This window comes from Cupressus sempervirens, chromosome 3 (genome assembly GCF_028749045.1).
Source record: "Cupressus sempervirens isolate cs-2001-9-10 chromosome 3, ASM2874904v1, whole genome shotgun sequence".
Taxonomy (NCBI): domain Eukaryota; kingdom Viridiplantae; phylum Streptophyta; class Pinopsida; order Cupressales; family Cupressaceae; genus Cupressus; species Cupressus sempervirens.
In genome coordinates this window covers 398517537-398535365 of record NC_143120.1, presented here as the reverse complement: position 1 = coordinate 398535365, position 17829 = coordinate 398517537, and the positions used below count along the sequence as shown (strand labels likewise).

At 35.6% G+C, this 17829-nt stretch overlaps 1 protein-coding gene across 1 annotated transcript in view; it reads right to left on the bottom strand.

Moving 5' to 3' along the window:
* Positions 1-17829, bottom strand: part of LOC149566699 (uncharacterized) — a 79177-nt gene that overhangs the window by 46698 nt on the left and 14650 nt on the right. Inside the window, exons 5-9 of the mRNA XM_089820020.1 lie at positions 12255-12316; positions 9204-12133; positions 8828-8960; positions 8498-8634; positions 1182-3736 (exon numbers count right to left, since the gene is read on the bottom strand). Of these exons, the coding sequence (XP_089676146.1) occupies positions 1182-3736; positions 8498-8634; positions 8828-8960; positions 9204-12133; positions 12255-12316 (5817 nt within the window). The remainder of the gene's footprint in view (positions 1-1181; positions 3737-8497; positions 8635-8827; positions 8961-9203; positions 12134-12254; positions 12317-17829) is intronic.

Genomic DNA, 17829 nt, shown 5'->3' with positions numbered 1-17829 from the left:
ACACACACACACACACATTAAATGGATGTTCCCAACCCCCTAAAAATATTTCTGCCGTAACAGTGTTTCGTACCTGTTCCCGTTCCCGTACCTGATTTGGCTATTTAGATCAAATGTAATAATAATCTAAATACAAACTTCAGTTTTAGACTCTCTTATCAGCAGGGGATTACCACTTGATATGCAAACTGCAGATTGCAAACTTCTCTTACAAAGCTAAATACATTAAGTTGCAGCTTAAATTTACTGTGCATTAGTTCTGACATCAGGTTTCATATTTCCAAGCAAAACAAGTTTAAACTTCTCTTTTATGGATTTGATCATTCACACTTATCCATGTTATCTCAATCTCAACTCCCACATTGTGTAGAATATTGAACGAACAAAGAAGAAAGAAGTAATTTAAATATAGCCCTTTCTCTTTAAGACACAAAGTTAGGTGTGGAATTGGTTTGATAGATGTAGAAAACTTAATTGCTTCAGTTTGATATTAACCAAAGTTCAATATTTTTTATGAAACCAGGTAGACATTGAGAAATTTCATCACCTTATAATGAAATTAGCAACATCTCAATGCTTTTGAACAAAGTTAATGAAACATGGACGATAGGATAGAGGTACACTATGAGATGGCAAACAAAAGAAACAAACCATACCAAAATCAACAGGAGACATGTGGTTAGCAGAACAGGAAAAGCCAGCTTCATATTTGGTATCAAGGAATCTTCAGTCAAGGTTGCCCAAGGTGCATTAGAATTACATGATTAGGCACTGGGAAATGAAAACCTAATTGGCTAAAAAAAAATAGCACTCACACATGTAGTATGTCAGATGAACTGTTCACCTGCATGTCTAAATCTTCCAAACAAAAAAGTATTACTTTATGCTTAGCAACTAGGTCTATAAATTATAACATCAGAAAGAGTGAACTGCTGAAATGGATTTGAATGGCTGGATCTCTATTTGATTGACAGAATCAAGACAAGACAGTGAAGCGGGGTGAGGTGTTGTGAGTCCTAGAAAATTAATATTTGTTTATCAAAGATCAAGCATAACTAACAACAGCAAATAGTTGTTAAGTTAAACCAAATAAGTAAGCTGAAAATGATGAACATTTGAATAAGCAAAATAAGAGGCTTACACAGCCCACTACATCATCAGATATTAAACTATATCAGTACCTCATCATCCTCTGGAGCAGTACGATCTACTTGGTTAAGTCCATCTTGCTCTTCTCTATCCATCAAAGTCGCATCTCCAAGAACTTGTGCTTGATTGAAAGACATCTCTGTTGACTTTTCATATGATAAAACATGCCCATCTTGCTTTGCATTTTCTGCTTCAATATTATAAAGAGGGGCTTTTCTAGACATGTTCAAATACCCAGGATCTCCATTATGAACACTACTATTTGGAACAGAATCTGTTCCTTGCACTGGTATAAAAGCACTATGCCACACTGTCTGCCTTTGGGATCCAAAGTTGGTTGTTTCTTCTATTCTTCCAATAACCGGCGAATTTTCAAGAACAGCAATTTCTTGACTTTGATTTTTTCCATCTTGGGCAAAGTTTGGTTCCATGTTCCTTTGTTTACTTGCAGGTTCCAAATCAGCCCCATCTTTGGCATGTGCCACTTGATTTTCTACTATGCATTCTGATCCATGTTTCTTCATCATGGCTAGTTCAAGAGATTCAGAGAAAACAGTTTCCCTTTCATTCACCATACGATTTTCACCAAGACTCTGTGATGTTTGCAAGTCCTGTACAGCTCCTCCATACTTTTCAGCAGGGGCATCTGGCCCTTTTTCAACCTCCAATGGCATCTCATTGTTTTTATAAAAGCTGCTTGATTTCAAAGGATATTGCTGACTTGCCAAATTAAAATCTCTAGTACTATGAAACCCACTCTCAGGAGCAGAAGAATCCAGTGGACCTGGCACCGGACAACCTCCAAAGCTGTCATTCTGTGGAGCAAATATTTCTTTAGAAAATGCACGAACTTGAGGCACCACATTTGAGACTAGAGAGTTGATTATAACATTAGTAAGATTTTCTGGCAAAGCTCCCAAAGAGGCTTGCTTCTCCTCTGGGACTGGCACCTGAGGAATTCCAGAAGTATTATCCTGTGACCTAAATACTTCATTACTAAAAGCATGGCCTTGGGGCACTGCAGAAGATTCGATGGATTTTTCTATATTTGAGACTTCAGATCCAATTACAATGTGGTTAGGGTTTTCTGGCAAAGCTTTTACAGATACATGCTTCCACTGAGGGCCTGACACCTGATGAATTCCTAAAGTACTATCTTGTGTCACAAATATTTCATGACTGAAAGCATGACCTGGTGGTGTCCCGGAAGATCCAGGAGTCATTCCCACATTTGAGATTTCAGAACTAATTATAACATTATTAGGATTTTCTGAGCCTTGTGGTACTGCAGAAGTTTCAACAGCTTTCTTTACGCTGGAGACTTCTGAACTAATTAGAATGTGATTAGAATTTTCTAGCAAAGATTCTATACCCTGATGACCTGACACCTGATGAACTCCAAAAGTATTATCCCGCATCACAAATGCTTCATGAGGTAAAGCCTGAGCTTGTGGCACCCCAGAAGATTCATGAGTTTTCCTCACGTTTGAGATTTCAGAACCACCTGCAGCATTATTATGACTTTCTGCCAGGATATTTAGAGAGGCTTGCATCCCCTGCAGGCCTGGCACCTGACAAGCTCCAAAAGTGTTATCTTGAGGCACAGAAACTTGATTAGAAAAAGCATGGCTTTCTGGAACCACATAAGACTCAAGCGATTTCTCTACATTTGAAACTTCAGAACCAATTACAACATTATTAGTATTTCCAGGCAGAGCTTCTATTGGGACTGCTTGCCCGTGGACATCATATGAATACTCTCCATTAGATTCTGTTTCTATTGGACTCTTCTCAGGCCTCTTTTGTTCCTGTCCTTGCTTCCACGGATGTTCAAGTGTATGAGCTCTGCTAGATTCTGTCTCAGACACCACAACTCGGGGCTTCCCTTGATCTTTTTCATGAAAAGCAACTGTAGGAATGCTGCTTGATTGTATGCCAGATAGTCCTCTGTCTGATTCTCTATCAGAGACTACCATCCATGGCATCTCTTGCTCTTTTTGCAGCTGACCATCACCTGTATGAGTTTGATTTGGTTCTGCCTCAACTACCTGAGGTTCTTGTTCTTGTCTCTGGTGAACATCATAGGCATGAGCTCTGATTGATTCTACCTCAGATACAGACTTCTGGAACCTCTCATGCTCTTGTTGTTTGTGGATATTAGCTCTGGTAGACTCTACTGCAGTTCCCATTTCATCAGGCTTCTCTTGGAGTTGTTTATCATGGACATTATTCACACGTAAATTGCTTGATGCTATTTCAGACACAGTGTCAAAAGGCCTATCATGTTGTTTTCCATGATCATCACCCTTATACACTCTGTTTCCATAGTTATAATCCATATGCATTGCGTTCACATGAAAGTTACTCGCTTTTTGTACACGAGATTCCGTCTCAGATGCCAACCCACGCATCCTCTCCACTTGTTCCAGTTGTACCACTTTAGAATTGTTTACTGGTACCGAGCTGCCAGTGGGCTCTTTTTCTTTTTGCGTTTCCATCAAGTTATCAATTTTGCCAACTTGGGGAAGCTTCGTCTCAGCTGAACCAAAAACCTGACTGTAAAGATCACGCAATTCCATGCATAGCCCTGCAGAATAAAGCTCATGTTTATCAGTCAAACAAGTTAAATGGCACAAGCTAATTGAAAGGAGAGTAGAAAGAATGTTTATTATTATAACTTTGATGTAAAACACGACATCAAGGATACAGGGTTGAATATTTTAACCAGGTGCATCAAATAAATACATCTTTTAAAATTTATTTCAGTGAAGAGATCTTATTTTCTACCTTAGGCAACAGCCCATATAGCATTGTTATTTAGATATGGAAGAAAATACATCTTTAAGAGAAAAAAGATTTTCCTATTTTATTAACGAAAGATCCTAACAGAGAATTGTTACAAAATCATATTGATGCATTATGCAAATAATTACCAGATTAAAGATATGTGTGAAGACAATCTATAGACTAGATGATTACATAATGACGTTGGCAAATTCAACCATTCCCTATAAGTCCTAATCACATATAATAAAGGAGGAAGCAGTCAATGTACTTTCATCAAGCCAAATTATCATCAGAAACAACTCTTCTAGAAGCTTGTTCAATAACACATCAGATATAACTACCCACATTAACATGAATAGATACACAGAAACATATATTTTAATGTGCATATACATCAATATAAATGTATACACACAATTCAAACTGGATACTCATTTTATTATGAATCATCCACTGAATTGCTTGAACATAAGGACAAATACAAAGAAGTCCTGACTACACTAATGTCAGCATATAAACCCAACAATGTTAGAAATTAAAACCTCAAAGAAACTATATGTAAACAGAATGCTCATTCCATTATATAAAGTCCAATTGATTAAAGAGAAAGAATTCCAATCAAATTATGCAAAGAAGCTGTCCTAGCATAATTTTAAATGTGTAATGTCCCCTACTAGGTTTAGGCCTGTTTTAACCCAAATTTAATCGATTTAGTCTCTTTAGTCAATTTCTAATCAATTTAGTCTCTTTTTGTATCGCTGCTTTAAATGTGCCTCTTCATTTGTAATCATTGACTACTTATTGATATAGTATCTCCTCACCACGATAACAGTTAATATTGTTGATTGTTGATAAGATCACTTACTTTTGTGCATAGCACATACTGAGTGTGATCACCATCTTGCATATGTCAAATCAATACTATATCTCCTAATAATTAATGGCTGATGCTTAAAAAAAGTTGATACTCTTAATAAGTAATAGTCAGTGCTAACTATAAGAACAATACTCTATCCACTGTCATTATGGTGTATTGATTATATGGCAGGTTATGACCTAAGGTCGTAAAGAAATATTAGTATCATTGACTATTGAATAGTCTTAATAATATTATTATTAACCATTCAACATACATATGTTATAAGTCGTCATGACTTATTCAACCTAGCTATTTAATATTAAAAGCTTGTATTTGATAGTTTCTATTAGCCTTTAATTCCTTCAACCGTCTGTGTGTATTGGCAGGCAACTGTCTGGAAAATATCGTCAACAGGAGCCCCTAGAAACCCTTTATTTATTGACTTTATTCATTAATAATTGTTTGTTTATTTATTGATTAATATTTATTTATCAAATATATATAATTTATATATTTAAATAACTACTCAATTATTTACTTGATGTTTGATCAATAAAAATCAATTATCACTAAAGGTTTTGGCTTAGGCTTTATACTGATCACACAAAAAAAAAAAATCAATTATCAATTATTATTTATCACATAAAAAGGACAATAACTGAGAAATGCCCCACCTATATAAGCCATCCCAAGAAAAGCTTTTTCATGAGAATTTAGAAGTTTTTCACATTAATAGTGGTTCTGAATCCTGATATCTAAAATCCAAATGATGGTATTAAAAGAGCATTATTTACAAATGTATTTTTATACTATCCTGCAACTTTGAGATATAGTTCTGATTGGAACTACAGGGGTTCTAACACAAGGAATCTTTTATTATGTATAGGGTCTAAAAAGATAGACTATAAAGACGGGCAGATCAATGAAAGGAAAACATATGAAGAGATGCAGATTTCAGACTCTTCATCTCAAAAGATAAGGTAATGATACAATTGTATAAATGTCTATGTAATCTTTTAACACCCTCGTTAAGGGTAAATTTCAATGTAAAAAAATGTATGCCTTTGTAAAAAAATTGTATGCCTTCTGAAGACCCCATATAAATACAGGGCACTTGTACAATCTAGAACAGGACTTTGGTCCCAGGCTATACAGGGGGTTTTCTTCCCCATTATTTTCACTCCAATGCCCACACTTTGAACAGGGAAAAACTGTAAATTTGTTAGAGGAATATAATATGTACAGAATATTAGCCTTTTACTGATCCAACATAAACAAAACAATTATTATTTATTTATTTATTAAATAATTATACCTATTTTAATTATTATGATTTAATAACGAATTTTATAACTTGATGGAGATATTACAGTAGTGATAAAGGAGCAATGTCTAAATCAAAATTCAATGCTATTTTAAAGTAACTTAGATGTGAGCAATTGAAATTTGTTTGTTTTTTTTAATTTCGCATTGTTACAAATTTCAAAATGAAGTGACAAACTTCATCAGTAATAGTCTAATAGAGGATTATTGCTTTAGGTCTTCACTTTGGTTGAAAATGAGGAGATAAAAAATTCGGTTCATCTAGCCTGTACTATAGAGAAGACTCGACTACATTAAGGTTTTAATGTGCTTCGAAAAGTTCCAACCCAAGAAAATACATAAAATAGAACAATATACTACATATCCATAGTCAAAATCATTTCCAGATTTTTTTAATTAAACAAGTTATAGGTTATTGCAAATGTTCCAACAGCGAGATTATAATTTTTTTTGTTTCGTACAATTATTGTAAATACGAAACTTACAAAGAATACCCTGGTTCTGTGTATGAAATGATCTCTATTACAAACTTCCTCCCAGGAATATAGATGCCTTCCCCACCCCTTCCACCCTTGTAAGGAGTACGTAATTATATCCCCAATCTAGACAAGTGCAAGCAATCTCCTGCTATAGGAATGGAGGATCGAGTTGTAACTATATTTGTCTTTGTCACCTAGTCTTGGCTGAATTCTTCTGGTCCAAATCGTAATTTTACTCCTATGTGATCTTTGTTGCTCCTCTGTTCTTCATGACTCCCCACAATTCTCTTTCAACTCAATCAAAGTCCAGTGTTATACTTCTGCTACAAAATAGGAAGAATCAGGAATAATAAGGCATCAACTAATTAGAAAATCTCGTAGCAAGAGCAGCAACAGTGTCCCACCTCGCCAAACCTCCAAGATTATCATCCCAGTAGATCAGAATCATGTGCAAGGCATTTTCCAATTTATCTAAGCCTCTCTTCACTTCACACAATCTTGGCATATAAAAATATTATGTTTTGCTAAATTAGCCAAGTCGGCTCAAAAAAGAAAAGAATTAATAAGATTATTCTTAAGTCAGCTAAGGCTGACTCTCACAAAACTATTTTTATTTCATAAATATTAATTATAAAGTACTAAAATTTTGTTTATTTAATTATAATATGGAAGGCAAATAAAAGGGGTGTTATAGAGTACCATATGGCTGGGTTTACCGGCACGATCAATTCAGGCTCATCACAGTCCTCCCATCCTCTAAATTGCTTGAACTCGAGCAATTTCGAGTTGGGATGCTAAAAGACTTCAATCCCCTCCCATGTTGCACCTTATGGTGGTAGCCCCTTCCACTTCACGAGATATTATCAAATCAGCTTAATTCATACCCTCTCCTCCCTCACTTTAAAGACTGTTTCAAGTTCTAATATCAATTTGCCCTCATAGTCAAGTGATAGCAATTCTGTTGAAGGCAAATTGATATTAGAACTTGAAACAGTCTTTAACCTCTCCTCCCTCTCCTCTCCTCTCCTCTCCTCCCTCTTGGCCTCCTCTCCCTTTAACCCTTTTTGTGGTCATTTTTTGGACGTTAATAAACTTAACTCACAACTACTCTTTCTGCAAACTACCAGTTGTCCACTCTTCTTTGCTAAACCAAGGAACAAACTGCCATGAATGCTGAAATATTGACTAATATATTAGTATCACATCTGGCTTTGGAGAAAACAAAAGGATGAACAAATACAATTCCATTCACCTTCATCTATACCTGATATTTATCGTGGGTGCATGCATGTATTATTATGCTACATCTACCTTTGGAAACAACAAAGGGAAGAACAAAAAAATTCCCATCAACCTTTGCAAATACCTTTCAACAAGTCCAGGATAAGAAGGTAAATGTTCTTTCCTTTAGAATTGTATCACCACAATAGTAAGTAAATATGTCACTGAATTCATTATAGCATGCATGCAAGAAAATTACTTCCACCAGAGGCAATCAAATAAAAGCACAGCCTACTGTAAACATTGTTAGCTGCCAAACAAGGGATAATGAGTTCAAAAATAAGATAGAACCTAATGCATAAACAGGTGCTTCTGATCAAAGATACAGAAGCAAAGAGTCGTTAAGTGCCATGCCAACTAACCTTAGGGCAGTGACATCTACTACCAGTCAGCCATTTGTGAAGATGAATCAGATGTCAAAAAGGCAGAAAAGGGACTTCATTCAGAATTTATGAACAAGTAACACTACAAACACAATAATTTCTTTTACAGAAATTTAAAACCAACACATTTTATCAATATATGTCTGCTCTGTGGCATGCACGTGAATCCAAAATTCAACAGCTATAATGCATTGGAGATAATTTAAATATACTGGTTGTTTCTCATCAAGTCTCACCAGGTATTGATGGTTCAAAAAATATATCATGTGCTTGTGATTCTTTTTGTATCATCCGAATTTCTTGTGGAGTACAAGGAGCCTTCTTGCGCACACGACGAATGTCTTCAGTATTTGCCAACTGCTGCCTTATCACACTAGCAAAACAAAAGAAAGTAATTGGCCATAGAATAAATATATGGAGTCTCTTATAACCAAATGGAAACAACTCTAATTCATGTGTGCCAGAGTAACGAGTTTCAAGAGGAATGTAATTTCACAACATGGAAGCAAACGACAAACATAAACACAAGAAAGTAAGATAACTATAATCCAGATTGGTTTACTTACTCCCCATGTATGACCATGGCAATGTCAATCAATGCCTTCCTCTTAAGTCCTGTTCTTCTAGGCGTAGGTTTACGACGCTTTGCAGACATGGTTTCAGCTGGAGTGGGCTTAAGTTTAAATGATGGTGTTCTTCCTACACAGCAATTTTATCTATTAAAATGAAATATTAAAAATAACAACCACCAACATGGTCAGTCAGATTTACCCAAATCAAACAAACAGAAGAAGAGATGAATCAGAGAACTGAAACTATCTGGAGAAATAGCATTAACACTAAAAAATTAGCAATTTGAGCTGCCACAAAGACTAGTCACGTATACATAGTCCTGAAAACAAGTATTTGATGAGATGTTTCTTCTACAAATTACTGCAGTACCTAAAATGGAAGCCAAAACATCGTCATCATGTGGAATGTAATCCATGCTTCTGGCCGACAGAGATAATCCACTTCTTGATTTAGCAGTGGGTTCTCCTAAAACAGGTGTTGTGTCAACCATACGACGTTTCCTTCCAACACTTTGCTCTGAACTTAATGTAAATTTTTCAACCTCCCTTGATGTTTCCTTCTCTGTCATTGGTTGTCTTAAACCAAAAATATCAACCCCACTCCTTCCAACATCATAAGATGAGCGAAGAATTTCATGGGCAGGGATCTCGAGTTCTGATCTCATAGTCTCGCGATGAGCTTGCATGGTCTCGAAATGATCACCTTTGGAAGCAGTCACATCCTGTGCATGAGAGATGGACAATGCATTTGAAAGCTCGTCGGAAGCATTTGAGAATACATGATGTTGATAGGTTGCAGGAGCTGACTTTTGGATAGCATTTACATTTGAAGGGAATCCTCCTGATTCTGTAACTTTTGAAAAGTAATTATCTTGCATAAGCATGTTTTCAGATGGTAAATTTGTGTAAACTCCATGTGTCCCTAAATGATTAGGAAAGCTACAGGGCTGCAAGATGCTTCTAGAAGGTACATTCGCATGAGTTCCTAATATTGGTGTTTGCAATGGACAACTAGTGCCCTGTAAAGTATTTGCATCCGGTAACCCTTTAGAAACCCCTTGCACCGCAGTTGGAATGGCAAAACCTGAGCTTCGTGGATAAGTACTTTCAACAGGAACATTTGTAGCAATTCTCTGGATGTCACTAGATGGAAAACTGGAAACAGATTCTCCAGTCCTAGAAGCAACATGCTGTACTCCATGAAGAGGAGGCATAGATGTACTCACAATATTTGAGACCTCAACAGAGGTTGCTGGAGCATGAAACCTCTGAGATGACCAAAACTCCTGAGATGCAACATAAGCAGGCCCAGAAGTATTCCCCAGTGTAGGAATATGTTGAGTGTCTGACATGGTAGCAGCAGACTGATAACCAAAAGACTTGTTTAGATACTCACCCGATGGAGTAGATGCTTGCATGGGTTGGTTAAACTCTTGGGCAGTTGATTTCATCATAAAATTCTCTCTCTGTTTCAGTTGGGCACATTCTTGACTAGCAGGTTCTAAACATACCTGCTGCCTACTGCCTGCCACTTGATCAAGATGTTGAGAGTTTCTCACTGCAACCCTATCTTGTGTATTTAGAGTTGCTGTTGCTTGAGTTGGTAGAGTATGAATAGGAAAGTCTTGAGAGTTCGATATACCCACAGCAGAGAGGTCACCTGAATTAAGATTAAACTGTTGACCAGATAAGCATGTTGGGGTTGTATGCATGGCCATAGAATGTTGATAAACACCTGTGTCCATCCCAGAACTATGTGCATTTATCACCTGAGCATATTCTTGAGACCTAGCCGAAGACTGTAATTGCTTTCGTTGTTGAATTTCTACTGGAGAAACTTCTTGCACATATGGAACTACATTTGCTGAGGCGCGAGGTTCATAATTTGCCAACTGCTGATTGCCTGAAGCAGGATTAAACTGTTGACCAGATAAGCATGGTGAAAATGTTTGCACCATGGCACTTTGCTGAACAGATGCATTTGGCATCTGCTTCTCTTGCACTGGGGAAAACTGGACCAATCCTTGTGACGCTGATGGCAAATAGAATTGCTGCTTACTTGGACCAAATTTATTTAGTTGTTGAAATTCTATTGGAGATAACTCTTGCATATGTTGAGATAGATTGGCTGGAGTAGGAGGTTCGTGATTTGCCAATTGTTGAGTTGCTGATGTACCAATCGCAGGAAGACCTGAGGAAGAATTTAACTGTTGACCAGATAAGCATGTTGAAAATGTCTGCACTGTTGTGGAACTTTGTTGAAGAGATTTTTTTGGCATCTGACTCTCATGCATTGGTGAAATCTGAACCAATCCCTGGGATCCAGATGTCAAATGTAATTGCTTATGACTATCTCCAGCTTCTTTGAGTTGCTGAAATCCTGATGAAGAGTTAGACACGCCAAGTCCCCTAAAAACTGCATTTGTGGAATGCATAGAACTTGTTGGAGCCTGGATTTCATGAAAACGTAGCTGCTGCTGGGATAAATCTAATTCATAATGTACACTTGATGGTGGAACTGTAGGCATTGGTGAACTACAATTAAGAGGTGCCATAGAATCTGAGTTGGAAGCCACTGCGGGCACTTCTTTACTTGCTTTTGTCATCACTTCTTGCATGGAGCTTGAGCTAGGAAACAAATTTACATCTTCATAAGTGTGAAAAGTCATGGAAGGTTGAGAAACTTCACTAATGGATTGATTCTGTAAGTAGTCTTTAACTGGTTGAGCCTGTTTGTTGCTCATATTTTTAGTGCCAGCTTCCTTTCTTTCTTCAAACTGAAAATTAGGTGGCACGGGCCTACAATCTTGAGATAGCATTGACTTCTCAACTGGTTCAAGCCTTGTTGGCAACCCAGACACTGAACTGGACCCAGAAACAACCATTTGAGAGGTCACTAGAGGAATGATTCCTTCTGTTGAGTTATGTTTATGAAAATTCTGCAAAGTGTTTGAATTTAAAACCTCTTCAGCTTGGGCAGTTAATGTTTCATCGAATAGCAGAGGGGTGGATGGTCCTTGCAATGTTGAACATGGTAAAATCCCCTTATTTAAATCAGGGGTATGTGCTTCCTTGGATGGTGCACAGCCTACATCTACAACAGATGATGGAAGCACATCAGGAAAGTCTACCTCATTCTGTTTTCCAGAATTATCGACCAAAGTTTGCATGGCAGAAAGATCTCTTGTCATGTCTTCATCCAGATGACTGGAACCTGCGGCTGGCATGCGGCACTGCTGTCCCTTAATTTCCATCTTTTTTGAGGATCCATCTTCTGCCTCAAGCACAGAAGGAAGAACACTGACAAGCAGAACATATGTTTACATCCTCTTAGTTATGCATTAGTATCACAGGCTGCCAGTTAAAAAATGCATCAACCATAAAACGCATACAGATAAGGCTTAAGGTGGCAAGAACTCACTCTTCTAAATGTGTGACAGCAGGAGTTGGCCCAGGAGAAGACATCTGCTCTGCAAATAAATCCTAGTTGTAATAACAATAGGGTCAGTGGGCATTAACTAGAAGCACATATAACAGTAGAGATGGAAAATGCAATGTCAAAGAAACCAAATGCTCCAACTTGTGATGAATTTAATTGTTGAACAATTTTTGTGAAAAAATTAATTGATTAGTGATAATAATTATACACAAATTCAGTGAAGATATTCATTTATAGTCTTCCAGTGTTTTTACAAAAAAACATTGAAAAAAATTCACAAATTCATTTTTGTTAAACAAAGAGAAGTGGTGGAATTAGACATAGGATGCCATCTGTAAGTACAACAGATGAGAACAAAACTAAAAGATCTGTCAGTGCAAAGTATTTAATAGCGGATAGGTACTATTACAATAGATGCTTAATAAATATGATAAGCAGATATAGCATACACTGTAATATTATATACTAATTAATTTGTCTCTTAAATTGTATAATTTAGTGGTCTTTCAAAATTGGGTTACTTTTTTGTTTTAGGTGTTTTTTTGGTTAAATTTAGTGGAAGTTATTGTTGATGTTGGACAAGGTTCAAATCCCTAATGTTGAGGATACAAAGAACCTGGTTTTGAATGAAAAGGTGATAGATGTTAACTGAAGCATAGATGAACTATATGAAATGTTATGAAAGCAGGGTTTTTCCATCATGTCAAATGATTAGACAGTAAATTTCATTTTTTCTTCCTCATAGGTACAGCTTTCCTTATATTCATGTATGTGAAGGTGGGCGGTGCTTAAGCCATGCAAATCACATTAAAAATGCAGCAAATTAAATTTCTGGAAGTAGGCTTCACATGGAGATGTAAACATCAATTTTCTTGACTCCCTATTCAACACATTTCATTTAGCTTAGATGAATTCCATTGATCAAAGAAATAAAAACCATGGTTAAAGTATCAGTTTATACATATAAAATCATACCTAGATCCTGAACCTAATGAGAAAATACATGGAGGAGTTGGCTTGTCTGACTGTACCCCATTTTGAAATGAATTTTATCATGCTGTAAATTATGTTTTAATCAAAGATTGCTCTGGAATCCGTGTCTATTAGTGAACACTGACATTTATCCTTGTACTAGAGGACAACTGTCAAAGTTCAAATTGCTGATTAGATCTTTACCAAGTAGAACTTTTATCTGCCAGCTAATAAGATTGTAAATAAAAGATTTTTTTTTAATTTCTCTTATGCCTATTTACTAATTTTATGATATTTTCATTTGTTATGACTATGTAATTTCTTTTGTCCAACTTCTTATTTATGCTGTTTCTTTAACAGGTTAGTGTCTTATTTGTAATGCCCCTTTTTAAGATATTCCTAATTTTTGTCCAAAAACAACAATTCTTACATCAAATTGATAATGACTTATCAAACGTCAAAAATTCAAAGATATTAATCACATCAACAAATCAAAACACAATCCTCAAAATCAATCAAATCATGAATTCTTTGGAAATTTACTTGCCCAGAGCATGAAAGTGTCCACATAGATTCCAACTACTAGCCCTAGCATATGAAAGGGTCCTTGTACCCTCCAAATCCTAGCATAGAGCATGAAAGGATTTCGATCTTACAACTCCTAGCCGAAAATACGCAAGACAAACACCCTTCAAATCCTACATTGGAGTAAGAAAGGGTTTTCAACCTTCTAACTCCTAGCCCTAAACCATGAAAAATTAGGTCCTTCCAACACCTACAACACTCTTCCTCCATTTCAAACCAACTAATGAATTTTCTTGATTGATGCTGATTGAAAATTCTTGATGGATTGAAAAGTTTAAATTTGAATGGGTTTATGTTTGAGTGGTTGATATCTAGATGTTTGATATTTTGAATTGATTGATGAATGAATTGGCTTATTGTTGCTTGCTAGTTGGTTCGCTTGAATGAATTGATTGATAACAGATTATGTATTGATGTTTGCTTGGAGTGATCTTCCTTATGGAAGAGTCACAACCTTTTTCACATTATCACTAGTCTTGAAAACATTTTTTAATCTACTTGAAAAGTTACATAATGTTTTATCCCCTATTTATTGATTAAATGTTTGTTTCCTTCATGAATTTATGATTCATTCAAATGATTCTCTCAATGAAATCATTTGCCCTTTATATCCATTTTTTGAAGGACTCGCCATCTATCATTGCTACCTTGAGAATAACATATTATTTCCAAATTAATTCCTTCATTCCCAAATCAAGGCTTATTTATGCCTGCCTTGATGATATCCTCCCAATAAAATGATCACCCTATTATTCTTGAGGATATCACAACTTCCATGATTTTTTCCATTTGATATTGTGACAACTATTCATCCTTAATTATTGTTTTTTCATGATATTCATTTATTTCCAAATTGATTCCCTGCTTCCTCCATGTTCTCTTCTCATAGAATGATTTCCTTTATACCTTAGCCCTACTTTATTTCATCCCTTTTGAATTTTTATTTAACTTAATCAAATTTAAATTATGTTTTATTTATTTAGATTTTAATTTTTTATTATTTATTATTTAAAAAAATTTCAAAAGTGCACATTCAATTAGCCTCCTTCATGTTGATGCAATTAAGCACTAGATGAGCTATGCAAATGAGGGCACAAACAAGGCCAAGGAGATCATTCACTAATCTATGGTGGGGTTGAGCACAAATAGTATTTGCTAGCCATTAACCTATTGCATACACTAAACCTAAACACAACACTTTTGAGACTCTCATGCACTAACTTACCAATCCATAACCACTCACACAAAGCATAGTTGAGTCCACACACTCTCTACATATGTGCATATAGTAATTCATTGACAAACATGCACATAAGACATTGAGTCGCAATTCTGAAAAGACTTCACTACTTAATTTATCACTCATCTCCTACCCTCACTCAACCATACACTACACTCTATGCATACAATTCAAGGGAGATCAACCTTCTTTTCTACAAAGTGTGCCTTAACGCATTCTTGCCACTCAATTGTGTTCAAAAACAACACCCAAAAAATTGCACAACATTCCTATCAAAAAAATTGCATGTTGCTTTCAAGACCACCAATTGTGCAACCAAACCCTAATGTTGCTCTATAATCTTCCAGGTGTCCTTTCATCCTTGTGCTTCTTCATTGGCTACAGCACACTTTCATCCTCTTTGAATGATTTGTGTTCCCTACCCTCTTCTTCAAATACAACTTCAACTTGTGTAGTGTGTCAGAAACTAAATCCTTGTCAACTTCACTTCACTATCAAGCGAGAAAGTGCATCACTAACTGTAGTTTTGCCCAATTTTGACTTTAGCCAATTGCTTCAACTTTCCATTGCAGAAAGATCCATTTTGATAGCAATGCCTCAACCTACATTTATCTAAACACACTACATGCCAATCATTCAACGACTCCTCAAACTGTGATTCAATGTGAAACCATCATAGAATCCACGTCAGTACACATCATGCAACCACCCATTCGTAACTCCATGGTCTAACACCGATTTCAATATTTATTAAGCAAGTTTTGATCAAATTGCATTGCTTTTTTACTTTTTGTAACCCAGTTTTTACAACATCCAACTACAGCTTTATACCCTCATTAAAGGTGACATGAAGTTAATTTAAACAAAAAATATATCATTATATTCATGCATCATATAATTACTCCTTAGTTATTTTTTCATTACATTAATGATAAGCACTCTCTTCTTTAACTATAAAATCAATAAGCATCCTCACGCAAACATGTGGCAATTTAGGTAGATTAACAAGATAATGATGTTGTCAATTATGTCAACATATAGCTCAAATCAAGTCAGCAAATCTTGGAGATGATGTTTTGGGATGTAAACTTAGAAAATTGTCTAAGTGTCACAGAATACATCTATCAGCATAGGAACCTTTTTGGTTAGCGCAGTTCACAGAAGCAATATTGACATGTGCGCAATTAGGTACAGCTAGCAGAGACTATGAGGATGACGTATGCAAGTACACAAGACAGTATGGACAAATATTTTGATTTTACAGTGATAGTGTTGAGTCTACAGAACAGAATAAAGATAAAGAGTTAAGTATTTTGGGTTAAGGAATTATTTTGTTTATCGAAATAATTACTTAACTAATTCGGGACAACATCCTAGATGTTAACCCTGAGTTAGCAAGATTCAATTTTGTAGCAATTTATATTGTAAATAATACCCACATAAGTGAATGTTTCTTAAATTATTCTAATTATAATGGCATTATTGAATCTAAGCATGCTCAGATTCTTGATATTACTGCCAATTTAAATTATGGATGGTCAAGGAACAAAATCAAAGAACACATAATGAAGAGGTGGTTTATAGGCATGCTTATGCTGGAATTTCTGAAAGTGATGATTTATATCTCATTCTCTAGTGAAAAAATACATATTTTGTTAATTTTGGTAAGGAAATAATCGCTGCACTGAGCAACCCTGATTGGAGTACAGTCATTGATAATCCAGTTAAGTTTCCAAATTGTCTTTCTAGGAATAGCTATAGTGTTTCCTGTTATCAATGATCATTTTGTGATTGTGAATTTAGTAGATTGTTTTCTGATTTCGGAATAGGAAAAACTACAGTGGTAATTGGTTTAAAGCCTAAAACTTAATCCAACTTCGGTATCATTATCTATAAGATATATGAATAAATGGTTGGTGTTCTAGTGCCTTCTGCAAGTGCATTGACGATTCAAAAGCTTTCTACAGGTATCATCATGGCAAGTGGTGAGGAATATTACAGCCCTTTCACTTCACTGTACATGTAAACTTATTTAAAATATATTGAAGTTTTAAAAACCAATTAGGGAAAGAGAGGGAGATTATAAACTTTGAAAGGTCAATAAGATGTCATTTTATGGCTATTTTTAAATAGTATCTTATGGATTGTAATTTTTTGTTTTGTCATTATGCCTAGGCCGAAAGGGGTATAATATGTTGATGACAGTCATGAATCTGCAATAATGTACAATCTAACAATGCCTTCCCTCGCCTTCTAAGCTAGTGCACTTCATGGGCTTAGTTTGATTTATACTTTTTCATTATTCATGTTTTACCAGATTGTAATGTCCCCATTTTTGGCGAGCTCCTGCAGTGGATTGAATCAGATTATTATAGTGAGCTAACAAGGTGATTTGGGGGTCTCAGTTGTGGACTTACTATTTTTAGTAAATCAAATTTAAGCAGTTGCCATATTTGGCAATGCAGATGGTGGCACTGACAGTTGGTCATCACCTATATCGGATAGAGCTATTTATTGCACAAGTTCACATTTATTAATTATTTAATAAAGTTTCATTATTATAATATCACTTTATTATGATAATGTTATAAAATGATGTTGTGTTGGCGAAGCTTCTTAAGTGAAGTTTCATTTGTGCCTATGGGATTATAAATATGAGCCCATCTTGATGAGGGATGCATTCAATTATCTAATTTGCTTTGTTTTCTTGGTGATATTTATGAGGTTCTGATTTCTAAACTCTGGCTGAGGTATAAGGGT